The 15,491-nt window shown below is 39.9% G+C and overlaps 1 protein-coding gene across 1 annotated transcript in view; it reads left to right on the top strand.

Moving 5' to 3' along the window:
* The first annotated feature begins 227 nt into the window (after positions 1-227).
* LOC146645192 (voltage-gated potassium channel subunit beta-2-like) overlaps positions 228-15,491 on the top strand; it is a 256,340-nt gene continuing 241,076 nt past the window's right edge. The window contains exons 1-3 of the mRNA XM_085394518.1: positions 228-278; positions 1,823-2,160; positions 12,982-13,025. Coding sequence (XP_085250644.1) covers positions 228-278; positions 1,823-2,160; positions 12,982-13,025 — 433 coding nt within the window. The remainder of the gene's footprint in view (positions 279-1,822; positions 2,161-12,981; positions 13,026-15,491) is intronic.

Here is a 15,491-nt window from a genome sequence, read left to right as displayed (position 1 = left end):
TAGATGCTTGTTTTAGTGCTATTAAATAATTTACTTGTGAGATTATTTTTTGCCCACTGCAGTGCAGACAGGCTTGGTTATAGGGCTCTGTGTGCCACGTGACCAAGTAGGAGGGAGTAGATAAGCCATATTAACTTGTTCAGTAACTACTTTTAAAGCAGTCCAGAAACTGCTAGCATTAGGCTGACTACAACATACTGCTATATCTGCTAATCACAATCTCTACCATGAGCAGCGTAGTCCAGAATCCCTATATCAGCCGAACACCAACATCTCGGGTAAGTATTGTTTTGGATACACTGATAATGAGAGGGAGAGAAAAAAACTTACGCTCCACAATGTTGCATTATGTAGCCTCTACAATAAAATACAATAGCCTCTACGTGTTCCATCATCATTACCATGAGGAGAGAGGCTTTTAAATTATTGAGTGACTGAGGATTTTCTGATGTAGGTCAGAGGTTTTTAAAAAATTGAGAGGGCAAAGATGATACTGTTTCTTTTATTTGTATGGTATGTATATTGTAAAGGTTGGATTGAGTTGTACTCAAGTATTGTACAGCTAAATTTTACTTTGTGTGGATTCATGAAGTTAACAGTTGCAAGCTTGATACCCTCTCTTTGAGTAAAATTTGATTTCTAGAGCTTGGAAATATATCATGATAAAACACTCCTCATTTATGAGTTACATCTTTTTTGAATAGTGTCTTCTTTTGGCGTGGTCACTCTGGAGTCTCAGCAGCACAAGGAATATGCCGAACAGTTTGTTGTCAGCTTGTCTTTGTGTTTCTTGGTTTCACATTTACAAAACAACATGATTATCTTAGCTGCAATCCCAATTTCGGGAGTGGGGTGCTGTGTAAATATAAATAAAAATCTCAGAAACATAATTTTAATTAAAAAGGATAACTAGTTGAGGGGGGCAACTGGGAGCCCAGTGGTGGTTATGAAGTGCTGTGAGGGCCAGCAAGGAGGCCAGTCACAAAACCCTCCAGTGCTTTAGCTTGAAGTCAGCTTGAGTGGAGTGAAAGGATACCTGAAGAGACTTTGAAGAAGGAGTGAAACTGGACAGAAAATTGAAAGCAAGACGAATTGAAAGTAGAAACTGCACAGCAATATAAATGAAATATAATTGGGGAAAACTGTAGACAGTGTTTGTGATGGAACTAAAAGAAATGGGCTGAATGAAACAGGGTTTGGATACAGAAAAGCAAAAGCAAAAAGAGTGCTAACACCTAAATGGAAGAAAACAAGCTTACAGTAGGTTAAATTTTGTTCAGCGATGGATCACAAATGTCTATTTGTGCGGTGCCATTCCAGTGAAACCACAAATATATCTGCCTACAAAACATAGTAAATTTCCCCAGTCATTTATAATATGAGAATTTTTCTGGGAAAATGGCAGTTATTAGTGCCTTGAAACGCCTTTTGTTGTGATTTGGTGCTATATAAATAAAATAGAAATATAAATTTATTGACCTCAACAGTTAATACACACATTCTGAACTCCATATTTCAACACTTGAAACACTGCATGAAACTGACTGAGAAAAACTGGCTGACATAGGTTTTTCTTTCTTTCTTTTTTTTTTCAAATCCAACACACCTTTATCCCCACTCACCCATGAATTATTCAGTTTTAGCACTTGAATATTGAAAGCAGCATAGATTGAGTAGATACCAAGAAAAAAAAGCTGTGATTGTATTACAAACTTATATGCATGTGGGTGTGCTACAGTTTACTAAATGTATGATGATGTACTTAATACAGGGTTTTTGGACTCTTGTTTAATTTTTAAAAAAGTTGTCCTCTTACTTCTAGATGCCCAAACCTGGGACCAGTGGAGGGGTGGCACCTGGAGGTCGAGACAGTAATGGAATTTATCGAAGCGGTAGCATCAGCAGTGGAACTGGAGTGTCTGGCAAGATACTTTCCCTGTCATCAATGAGTGAGAGTGTGCACAGTGGCCTAAGCTGTTTGTTGTCAGAGCAAGCAATGGAGCAGGAAGAAAAGCAACAGCGCAGTCGCCACGTAGCAGATTATCAGCGCCTGAGAGAAGTTCGTGCAGCTGCTCAGCTCAAAAATCTCGAGGACTTCCTTAGGATGAACCACATTTCACTTAGGGACAGTGTGTCTTACACCACTGGCATGATTTACAGGTAAGATACACTTACAGATAATTTAGAAGAGATACTGTTAGTTTCTTATACTACCACTATAAAGGTAGACAATAAACTTATTATTGATCACCGGATTATTGTAAAGGTTGTTTAACATTATTCAATTATTGTAAACTGTTTTGGTGAGCAGGTATACTTTACATACAAGTACACATATGTTGTAATATTATTTGGCCTATTCTTGCTGTTGGTAAATTGATATACCTAATCAAGTTGAGAAAAATAAGAAAATAGGGACGCCAGATGTTATCTATATAAACAGAAGATAAATACCAATTCATTTCAATTCAGTTTTATTTATATAGTGCTAAATCACAACAACAGTTGCCTCAAGGCGCTTACATATGGAACTCCTTGTATGTTTATATAGCAACATGAATTCACATGTATGTATATTAAAGTTGTTAACCATCCATTGTCTAAAAAATAAGTGCACACTCAACACTCTTTGACCCGATGCTGTCCACTTCCCATTAGGGGATAAACCTTTTCTAATAAAAACTTTGTATACGAGAACATATAGTACCTGCATCATAGTAGAGGATTTCACAAGTTCCTTTCTAATATCATTACTATATATTTTTCATTATATGTTCCAAAATTTTCACTCACTAAAGTGTGTTTTGTGTATATGTTTTATATGCCAAACAAAGACTCACAACTTGGCTAGCCGCTTGAATAGGTATACCTGAGAAAGAGAAGGCAGGAGAATAAACCAGCTGTTCTCCACAGAACCATCCAAGGTGTACTTGGATGGCTCTCTTCCACAGCATGTCTTTTATCCTGTCTTCCTTCTCTCACCCCAACCGGTCACGGCAGATGGCTGCCTCTCCCTGAGCCTGGTTCTGTCGGAGGTTTCTTCTTGTTAAAAGGGAGTTTTTCCTTCCCACTCTCGCCAATGTGCTTGCTGATAGGGGGTCATTTAATTGTTGTTTTTTTCTCTGCATGCATTATTGTAGGGCCTACCTCACCATAAAAGCGCCTTGAGGCAACTGTTGTTATGATTTGGTGCTGTACAATTAAAATTGAATTGAAATGAATTAAATAAGCTGACAACATGAGAACAGCACCACCAAGGCTGGATACTGAGCAATACTGGAACAGCATATGGGAGAAGGACCCAATCCATATTGGCAATGCTCAGTGGCTAGAGGACCTAAGAGCAGACAACAGCAACCTCCCCGAACAGGGTCCAGTAACCATCACAGTGGCAGATATCCAAGAGAGGGTCTCATAGCATGAGTTGGTCAGCACCAGGCCCCAACATGATTCATGCCTACTGGCTGAAGAAGCTGACTGCAATCCATGAGCATCTGGCAGGACAAATGAACCCACTGTTAGTCAATGAGAGACAGCGAGAATGGCTAACCAAAGGCTGGACAGTCCTGATCCTCAAGGATCCCCAGAGAGACTAGTCCCATCTAACTACCGGCCAATAACCTGCCTCAGTACCACATGGAAGCTCCTGTCAGGCATCATAGCAGCTAAGATTAACAGGCACATGGCCAAATACATGAGCGGAGCACAGAAAGGAATTTGTAGGAATACCAGTGAAGCAAACACCAGCTACACCTGAGACTACAAGAAGCCCTATGACTTGATGCCCCACACCTGAATCCTGGAATGCCTCAATCTGTACAAGATCAATAGAACCTTAAGAGCCTTAATCAGGAACTCGATGGGGATGTGGTATAGAACACTGGAGGCTAAGTTCAACCCAATATCACAAGATAGCATCAAGCGAGGGATCTACTAAGGAGATGCTCTGTTTCCACTGTTGTTCTACATAGGCCTGAACCCCCTCAGTGAGATCCTTTACAAAACAGGCTACAAATACCAAGTACGGAATGGACCTAAGGAGCTTGCAAAGAAAAGCGTCTGGACTTGTTTAAGTTGCTTGAAGACGTTTCACCTCTCATCTGAGAAGCTTCTTCAGTTCTAAGGTCAAATGGTGGAGAGTCCCAGATTTAAGCTCTGTGGGAGTAACCCACCAAGAGGGACAATGGACCCCCTAATGATCCTCTACCTAATCACATGAGCCAAGGTGTGAAAATGGGTGTAGGTCACAATCAGCCAAGGTTTCAGGTAAGCTCATTGTCAAACCTAGCCCCACCCTATCATGTGATTTCCTGAGGTCAGATGGCCCAGGATGTGAGTGGGCGTTAAGGCATCCTGGGCTAGGTTTCACAATGAGCTCACCTGGGACTCTCCACCATTTGACCCTAGAACTGAAGAAGCTTCCCAGATGAGAGGTGAAATGTCTTCAAGCAACTTAAAGAAGTCCAGACGCTTTTCTTTCCAAGCTCCTTAGACTACTATGACCTGGATGACTGAGAACCTTCACAGACATACGGAATGGACCAATTGTCAGCAAACTCCTGTACATGGATGACATCAAGCTGTATGCCAAGAGTAAATGAGACATTGATTCACTGATCCACACCACAAAGATCTACAGCAATGACATTGGAATGTCATTCGGACTGGAGAAGTGTAGTCAGATGGTAACGAGAGAGGGAAGGTAGTCAGAACTGAGGGGATCGAACTACTAGAAGCAACATTGCATACACTGAGGACAGTTACAAGTATCTGGGAATCACACAGGCAAATGGGAACCATTAGGAGGCCGCTAGGAAAGCTGCAGCCACCGAGTACCGGCACATACTTAGACAAGTCCTGAGGAGTAAGCTGAATGAAACGAAAGAGATCCGGGCTATCAACACCTACGCCCTGCCTGTGACCAGGTACCCTGTTGGGATAATAAGCTGGTGAGGAGATGGAAGCCACTGACATCAAGACAAGGAAGCTCCTGACCATGCATGGAGGGTTTCACCCCAAGTCCACCACCCTGAGACTGTACGCTAAGTGGAAGAAAGGAGACCAGGACTAGTCAGTGTCAGTACCACGGTCCAGACTGAGACAACAAACATCCATGAATCCACTAGGAAGATGGCAGCTGACCTCAGCAGCACAGAGGCGCTAATCATGGCAACACAAGATCCATTGAGAATGGGGTCTACAGCACCAGACAAGAGCCCAAGTGCAGGCTGTGTAAAGATGCCTCTGAGACAATCCAGCACATAATAGCATTGTGCCAGGTGCTAGCAAGTGTTACTGGCCCCACTATGGTGGGCGTCAGCCAGAATACAATCCTGTAAAACAAGAGAGAAAGTGAACACAGGAGACATGCTGTCATTTGCCTGGTCAGTCTTGCCAGAATTTATTCATACAACACAAGCATATGTTCTCCACTCTTTTTGTAACTCAATTTCACCAGAACTGCTCATTCCCTCAAATAGCTCATTTTCCACCAGTGCATTTCAATATTAAGCCACACTACTGGCATAAAACAACAAAAGCTTGAAATGAATGAAACAAATGACAAATGCACCTCTTTCACCTTAAAACTGATAAATAAAATAATTCACATCATCATCGTTGTGTCTTATCATAGAAAGGAAACTTTACCTTCAACATTACTGCACTTCTTGTCCTTGCCAGCATTTTTGTTAGCTGTAGCTCTTTTGCTTTATATGTATTTTTCAGGCTAGTTAGATTCTAACATTGAAACAGCAAGTTTCCACATGACTTCAGGCTGGCCCGGAACACTTTACAGACACGTTATACAAAACATTTGTCATGGACACAAAACTACAAGTTTATCAGGAACTGTAAACCCAGCCGGATTGGTGCGTCTTATTATTATATGGAGACGAGCGCAGTTGCAACAGCTTGCTAGCATTACCCAGGCATACAGCTTAGCTATTACATTCCACAGAGCTAAAGTAGTTTGCATAGCGAAAGTGACATATATCACATATCACATAGCCGTCTTATGTCATGAAAGAATAAGTATCACAGTGTCCAGCTGTGTATTTCTTTATGGTTTTGACCACATTACTGACCTGTAAAACAGGAGAGAAAGTGAACACAGGAGACACGCTGCTGTTGGCCTGGTCAGTCTAGCCAGAATGATAAGCTTATGGCAGCTATGCACCCGACTCAGTTCCCAATAGTGGTGTGTGGATCGATACTGAAATATCGATTCTTCCGATACCAGTAATTTATGTTCTAGAATCGATTCTCATATTAAAATATCAATATTTTAGTACTTTGGGGTAAATTTGTAGTTTATAATTAACAGGAGCCCAATGGAAAGAAACTATATCATTTGGATCGTCTAAATTGGAAGGAACTACTTCCTCTTATGCCTTTCATAGTCATACATATACAGCTGTATAAATGTGTTGCAGGCAGCCCCTGGCGTGCACACTCACAACAATGACTGAGCGTGAACGGAGTCCTGTGTGGACGTATTTTACCTCCACAAACAGTCAAAACGCAGTTTGCGATACATGTGGCAAGACAGTGAGGTGTTGTGGCAACACCACTAACCTTGTTAAACACCTCACAGTAAATCATATCACAGAATATGATGAGCGTATGTTGAGGCCAACTGAAGAGGAGGAGAGGGATAGGAGAGGGTGCTGCAATATTAAGCAATAAGAACAAGTAGTCTGATGTCCTGTAATCATTATGAAGCTATATTATTATTACAATTACATAATACAATTATATATGAAATACAATGAAACATTAAGTTTTTTGTACAAAGTATCTGTATCGGATCAGTATTGTCGATACCACCCTGAATTTTTCTTGGTATCGTATCGGAAAAGAAATCAGTGGTATCGCACATCACTAGTTCCCAAAGCACACTGCTGCCCCCTACTGTCCAAAGTGTTATAGACTCTCCTGGCAACAGAGTACTTGCATGACATTGTGGACTTAAATTCCACCAATAAACCAGCAACATAAAACATGCATAATAATCTCCATATATCACACCACTTAACTCAAAATTGTGACCACATATTTGTGTGGATCACACAAGCAGGGCATACATTGAATGCCATGTATGGATTCCACGTATGACCACATCCTGGGAACATCTGTGCCGAGTATAGCCTGGAAGTCCCTAGATCAAAATGGGAGACACCGCCTAGGGTAGTCAAGAATGCATGAAATGGACAAACTGGTGATTGCTAACCAAACGGACATAGTAGTGGTGGACAAGCAGAGGAAAACATCCATAGTTAAAATAGAGTAGTGATACAGAATGACAGAAACTTCAGGAAGAAGGAACATGGGAAGCTGGAGAAGTACCAAGGACTCAGAAAAGAGCTTAAGAAGATGTGGGGGGTAAAGGAAACAGTTGTGCCAGTGGTAGTTATCGCACTCGTGCAGTGACCCCCAAGATAGACTCCAGTAGATCTCAGGGACAACATCTGAGATCTTTTTTCAAAAGTAGAACTGATCACGTCTAGTCCTCTCTCCATATTTACAATAATAATAGTCATCTTATTTCATGACAACCTTACCTTTATATAACCTTAGCTTTTATAACTATTGTACGTATGATTAGTTAAGCTAATGTTAGGTACTCAACTGCTGTTAGCTATTCTAGCATTAGTGGTGTAAGTTGATAGTATGTGGCATAAGTTAATGACTACCAGAGAAACTGTCCTAAATATAACTTAAGGAATAAAAACGTTTTTTTCTTACCTTGCATTCATACAACAGTATGTAGAATGTGGGTTTGATTCCAAATTTAGAGTTATAATCGATTGGTTTATACAAGCAGATGGTGCCCCACTTCTTTTTTGTCTTTATCCAGGGATAAAATAGAAAGTCCAGACTCCCAGAAGGCAGCAGTCTGCCATCTAGGTCTGGCTATCATCGATTTTATTATGGTGGAAGCAAAACAACAAACGTAAGAGGGAATTAATGAGGATGTTTATCAAATGTGAAGCGCAGTTTTGATCTTCATTTGTTGCTGGTTCAGTGAATTTTGATTGGAGACTGACAAAATAGTGATGTGTCGGTCGCAAACAAAATGGCTCTTAGAGCCGGGTCTTTGACGTGAACGACGTGAGTCGGCTCCTTATCGTGAGCCGTGGGGTTTTTTTCTTATTCCTTCTCTCATCCTCTCTCGCACTTTTTTCCGCTTCACTCCACACGCGAGTCTTGTGTTTTGTGCTGGGAAGAGGGGGAGGGGCGGTAGTTACACTGGCAGTAGCACAGGAACAGAGCGGGAGGGAAAGAGAGAGAAAGAGAGCCAGGGACACCAACGTCACATTAGAAAGGTATAGTAATCATCCACAACTATTTTCAGTTGCAGATGATAAAGGATTCAGAAAGTTTATTCATGCAGGCTCATATGACAGAGAATATGCATGTTCTTTTTGTTTTCATATTTTAATTTATATTTAATTGTGTTGTGGTTTGCAGCATTTTGTGTTTTGTGTTTCACTTTAAATTTGTTTAAAAGGAAAAAGCTGAAAATTTAAATAGTTAAAAGTTGAAATGTGAATAGTTGGTTTTTGTATTATATGATTTATTTATTACATTTTATGTGGAGTGAATAAATAAAAGTATATTTACGGTGGCCCCTAGAGACAAAGCACTTACAAACACGTACGCACTTCGAAGCACGTACAAACTCAAAAACACGTAAAAACTCAGAAGCACATAAAAACTCAAAACACGTGCAAAACACAAAAGAAGTGCTCCAGGATGCTAGGCGCAGTGTTGAGCTTTTGTTACCTAGTGACTACACAAGCCAGCAAGTACCAACGACCGGATTTGGTGTGTGGTAGTAACAGGTAAATGAACATTTTTTTTAAATTATTTGAATATATATGAGTGCTTGTGTATAAATACACAAACAATACACATATGCTTTCAATTGTATAATTTAAGTCAGCGGTCCCCAACCTTTTTTGCGCCACGGACCGGTTTATGCCCGACAATATTTTCACGGACCGACCTTTAAGGTGTTGCGGATAAATACAACAAAATAAAACTAGTACCGGTACCGAAAAAAAGAAGATTTATTCATAACACACGTGAAAAGACCCAGGAAAACCGAGTTAACGATAAAAACGATAACAAAATAACTGTCAGGGTCCCTGTGCCTACCCGGTCGGCTCAGTATGGCTACATATGTTTTGTATTCTTTTTTTTATTTTTTCCCGGCTCTCTCCCTTCCCCTCTTTCCCTCCTCCCTCTGCCTGGGCGGAGCTCACCTGTGGGCTCCTGCCCTTGGCCCACGCACCTGTGGCTCATCACGAGTGATCCAGCTCCTTTATAAGATGGCAGCCCTGTGTTTCTCGTAGCTGGACCGTTGCCGACCCTCGTCAGTGTAACCCCAGCTCAATTACTTCTGAAGTGTTTTCACAGCGATTTACCTTACTATCCCTTCGTGTCTCTGTGTACAGATTCCCTGGACCTACCCCTGTGTTACCCGAGTGAGTGGAGTGTGAAGAGGAATGGACGGAGTGTGTGTGTGTGTGTGTGTGTGTGACTATCGGCGTCTTTCCCGTTCGTGTGTGGACCCCCGGAGCCCGGCTTTCCCCTCACTTTTGTAAATAATCACCTGGTGTATCATAATAAAGACTCTTGTGCTTTCAAGACCTAGAGCCTGCACGTGAGTCCGTTCAGTCCCGTTGTGACAATAACGCTGAAAACCGATAAAAACCCTGAAAACCATACATTTCACACCTGAGCCTCAACTCTCGCAGCCTGGTACCAAACGACTCACGGACCAGAACCGGTCCGAGGCCCGGGGGTTGGGGACTGCTGATTTAAGTGATCTAGGTAGCTCTGTTTTGGAAGTTCAGTTAATGCTAGAAATGTGTTTTGGAGTTTGTTAGTGTTTTGGAATTTGTACGTGCTTTGTCTCTAGGGGCCACCGCATATATATAAACATATATAAATAAAACCACTTTTTTTTTACATTAGTAATTACTTTTGTGCATAATTTTATATTATTGTTAATAATAAATTAATTAAAGCAACAAGACAACCTGAAGAGCCGGTTCTGAGCCGAAAGACCCGGCTCTTTTTAGTGAGCCGAGCCGAAAGAGCCGGTTCTCTAATAAGAGCCGGAAATCCCATCACTATGACCAAACATGCAGCATCAGAATCTGTGAGATGTCAGCTTTCAGACCTGATGGCAGGTCTGCGTACGTGCCATCAGGTGAATGATCCACGCTTTGTGTTTACATCTTTGTGCGAAATCCATTTACCTGCTCTCATTTGCTGTTTTAGCTGTTTGGTTGTTGCTGAAATAGTTTTGTGAGCTTTAACCTGAGATTGTTGGGTTTCTGGCAAAATATATTTATATTTAAAAATCGATTCAGGATTTAATTAATCAATATTGCGTTATTTAAGCTAAAATCGATTTGAATTGGAAAACTGATTTTCTAAACCCACCCCTACTGCCAATTACTGGCAGCCGGCTCTTTGCAGGCTGTTTCCAACTATGCTGATTAAAGAGAAACTACCACAGGTTTTTTATAGGTAATAATGCACACTTTTTAGGTTGCTTCAATAAATATTAGAGATGGCACGATACCACTTTTTTATGTCCGATACCGATATCATAAATTTGGATATCTGCCGATACCAATATGAATCCGATATAGTGTGTTTGAATCAACAAAACTGTTTTTTAAAATATCTTGCTGCATTTTGTATAAGTTCATACTCAAGTTTAAAACAACAACTACACTAAAGCTATTCTGTTATACCTGTATGCAAAAAAAAAGATTTCATAGTTCAGCAATACTGATCAATCTAATAAACTTAAACCTACACCATCTTCCCTATTCTGGTATTTTAAAGAGTACTTAGCGTAAATATTAAGCAACCTAACTAATAGGGTTCCAACTCCCAGCAACAACAAAAATAAATAAATAAAAAATAGGGAACCACCCTCTACCTCATGATGCTTAATCGACGTAATCAACCTTAATTTGATGCAGTGTGGAAAAAAATGCACAGAAATAAATTATTTTTCAATATATTAAAATATTAAATAGATTCAACATCTTTCTTCAACAAAATTGCAGACTGCACAGATGGTACCTTCCCAAAGGAAAAAGTACTATAGCTTACTAGGGTATATATATTAGACTTAATAGTTACTATATACAGTAATGGACTTCTATTCATTTTGCATCAAATTAAAACTTTGGGTGTCAGATAATTATTTATTAAAAGCTAGACATTTTAAATGAGAATAAGAAAGAAAAGTATGTCTTTATGCCTCCTTTTCCCTGTTAATGCCCTATCGGCCCCCCTGGCTAAACTGTGTATCCGCAGATACACAGTTTAGATCCGCCCCTGCACAGTTACCAGCGTCAGCTACGTAGAAAAAGATCCTGGTGTAGAAAGTAATATTAAACAAATTCTAACAACAGCTTAAACGTGCTGCTGTTGTTTATCCGCTGGTTTCCTCTTTCTGGTGCAAAGTGGGCCAAAAACAAACAAGACAGACGGACTCGCAACAGAAAAGCCGATCAGCTGATCATTAAGCAATTTCATGATTGAAGTAGCAGCAAGAAGAGGCAGTCGCTCCATATATCGTTTGTTAAGCTTAACGCAGGAATGCTTTACAAACATTCAGAGATGGACTTACACACTTGCTTTACTTCTCTTGGGATAACTTTGTCGGAGATGAAATGCCGGGTTGCTAGCGAAGCTCCACATGCTATCCAGACCACCGACAGGTCCCGCATGCCACAGCCGCTCTATCACGTGATGCATACTGCTCCGACGTGCTAACGTTCTGAGGCGAGTTACGGCGTGTTGCAAGTTTTGTGAGGAGCTTTCGTGATATTTAATGGATCGGATTACATTTTTTATTTTTCTCCGATATCCGATCCAGTAATTTAGGTCAGTATCGGACCAATACCGATACGTAATATCGGATCGGTCCATCTCTAATAAATATTAATATGTTATTAAATAGAAACCGTCAGTTTTGCATTTTGCAGCTCTGTTTTCCACTTATTACACAGAAACTACCAGGTAATTGAGTGGTAATAATTTAGAAACTACCAGATTATGACATTCTTGTGCATTGTGTGTGTGTGTGTGTGTGTGTGTGTGTACTATTGCCACTTTATTATTGAGCTGTAATAGGAAATGTTACCAAACTTTTTTTATATACATAAAATATACATTTTTTTTCTCATGCACTTGGTCAGTGATCACCACTCTCATGCTTTCAATAGAATAAGTTGCTCATTTAACATGAGTGAAACTGTGACAGAGCATATTGGCACAGCTCAGACAGTATCCAACTGGACAGCTTCATACCCTGTTCTAAGGTAACAGATGCTGCCTTTTCTGTATTCTCAGTATTTTTGCTTCTTTGGGAACTTTTAAAATAACACTTTAAAATAATGGAAATTTAACAGACATTTCCTGTAATTAAAAGAGTTCAAGAGATAGGAAGCTCAAGTTAGAAGCTTGAGATAGAAGTTCAAGCTCCTCTTGAGCTTCTATCACACACACACACACACACACACACACACACGCCCTCTTACAGCATCCATAAGTGACTGAGACTCTCTTCTAGACACCCACAGGCACAATGTACATTTCATATTTTTAATTTAAAAAGTTCAGATTGTCTATTTTATTTAATTCATTTAATGTACATAATTCACCCACTTGCTGCACTCAATGCCACTTACTGCACATAGTGCCCCCCATGTATATATTCACTTAATGTATATAATGTTCTTCTCTCCCCTTTTGCACAGTCGAGGAGTGTGTCAGGATACATTTCACTGCATGTTGTACTTGTATAACTATGCATGTGACAAATAAAGAATCTTGAATCTATCTTGAATCTTGAGTTTCAAAGTGTTCATGTATGTATTTTGTTACAGTTTTTATGGTAAATAAATCTATTCCTACTGCTTATTATTTCTTCTTTGTTAACAGAAATCTTGGTAAATCAGGGCTCAGAGTATCCTGCCTTGGATTAGGTAAGTATGGTATATATGGAACATATACAAATTTAAGGTGTATTCTGTATTCAGTTTTCTTTAAAATGACAAAATACCCGGTATTCCCTTGATACTGTGTGATAAGTCATAAAAATGTGAATCATTTTAAAAGAAATGTTTTACCATGTTAATTATGACGGTTCAGTATGTCCATTTTCAATTTATAAACTATGGCTGTAGTAATGCTAGCACATTTTAGCAGCTCTGGTAACCTTATTGATGTGATAAATATGAACAGATATTCTTTCTCTGACTTTTTGGATCAACAACAAGTACTGTAGAAGTTTTGTCTCGTCTCTATCTTGTATCTACTTACTTTTAAGAAGTGTTGAGACATCCAGCAGTTGATGTCATTAGTGCAGCTTATTAATTTGTGGATGGATTTTTTATCATCAGAGGAAAGTGATAAGTAATACTGTGTAATGTAATGGACCGAGGACTGACACAACTGATTGAATTTTTCATTTGTGCAGAACTAAAATTGCGAATTGAAAAATAAAAACTGTTGAGCTGTTGAAATTATTTTTAAAACAGTGAATTACAGATGGGGATGGGGTTGAGTAAAGAGGTATAAGACTTGATGAATGACTGCTTCTTTAGGATTTACAGGTTAGAATGTGAGCATTGAGCCTGTGGCAGTAATTAGATCATTATGTGAGGGAGTGCTAGATAGATTACTATGAGAGGCTAAGATATTACACAAGACACCAATTCATCACACCTATTTGTTGAAAGAAATTCAGTTGGTATGTTTTTGGAGGCATTAAACAGTTTATCAGTGGATGAAGACAAAAAAATGGAATAGACTGGATTTTATTGATCAATTGGGAGATGTAGGATTGTCTGGCTGATTTGATTCCATTGTTGGAGAAGTAAAGTGCATTATTTCTTTTTTTTATTAATTTATGATGATGATGATGATGATTATTGCATCATTCTGTAGGATCTCCAGCAGTGTCTGTTTACCACGTTTACCTTTACATTGTTTCTCTAGGGTGCTTTTGATGAACCACATTCATTAATAGTTTTGACAGGGGCAATGTGGTCAATCATTTGATAAATGGTACTACAGAATGTGTCCATCATTTCATCACATAATTACAGTAGTGTACACTTTGAAAACTCACTGATGAATAAATTCAGCTTTGCTGTCATTGATATGATGCTTATTGACAAATCAATTTGTATTTGTTTTTGACAGATGAATAAAATATTTATGAAAAGAGAAAAATAGCTCACCAATTTCTTCCAGGAAGCCGTGTCTCAGTCTGGGAGGATGATATATAGTAAGCAGTAATACAGCAGGAGAAACTGACGTTATAGAATAAATCGACGAAATAGAATTATTAAATCTACATAACTAAATATTTAAAACTCAGATAATTTTCAAGTAGCAAAGTTTTACAATAAAAAAATTTGTTGTTATAAATCACATTGCCCCTCTTGTTTTTATGGATGCAATGTTCAAAAGTGTAATTGGTGGGTGATGCTTCAATCAGCTCTATATTTCCAGTGTCATGAAGCCAGGTTTCAGTAAGAAGCAGTCTGGTCCTGGGCCGGGACCACCTGATCATCTTGCATAACATGTGCAGGCTTAAGTCTGTCAACAGAGACACCCTCCTGCCAACCGCCAAAGTCCAAAAAGAAATGTTTTTCGCCCAGTTTAAGAACGCTGTGTGGCCCGTCATATGGTGGACACAGTCCTATGGGCATCATGCCTGACGAAAACGAAACGAGCAGAGTCCAACGACCTCGGAACAAAAGTGTCAGGCAGGCAGTGGTGCACAGGACCAGGAACAGGAAATGAGTGTCTTGGGGGGCGAAAAGGCAACATAGAGGTATCGAAACACGGGGGGGGGGCTCTCATGTAGTGATGTTCGATTCGTGAACGAATCGTTCAATACTTGAGAATCACTTTACTGACTCGTGAATCATGATTCACAAGCCCAACTGACTCACTGACTCATCCCTGTTGCTGTTAGCAAACTAATTCCATTAGTAGAAATATATCTAGCTTATAATTAAAATTGTGGGGGAAAAACAACAGCCAGTTTCGTAACAAAAGCATTTCTGCTCTGAACTGGAAGAAAAAACCCTGAGTAGAAGCTCACATCAAGAAAATAGCTCCTCGGTTCAGAGTAGCATCGCGCTGCTAACATGCTAACAACACATTTGAGCTACTCACCCCCTCGCTTCCTGTGCTGAATCGTAAGCATAAGCGAATCACTCAGGACGCGCTCACCCCCTCCCTCCTGTGTTGAATCAAAGAGCGAGCGAACGAATCACTCACTCACTCACTCACTCACTAACCCCCTCCCTCCTGTGCTGAATCAATGAGCGAACCAATCACTCAGGACTCACTAACCCCCTTCCTCATGTGCTGAATCAAAGAGCGAGCAAACGAATCACTCACTCACCCCCTCCCTCCTGTGCTGAATCATAGAG

Source organism: Rhamphochromis longiceps, linkage group LG20 (assembly GCF_057381845.1).
Source record: "Rhamphochromis longiceps isolate RC_006_pf linkage group LG20, R_longiceps_female_GT1.1, whole genome shotgun sequence".
NCBI classification, from domain to species: Eukaryota; Metazoa; Chordata; class Actinopteri; order Cichliformes; family Cichlidae; genus Rhamphochromis; species Rhamphochromis longiceps.
This window is presented reverse-complemented; position numbering and strand designations above follow the sequence as displayed.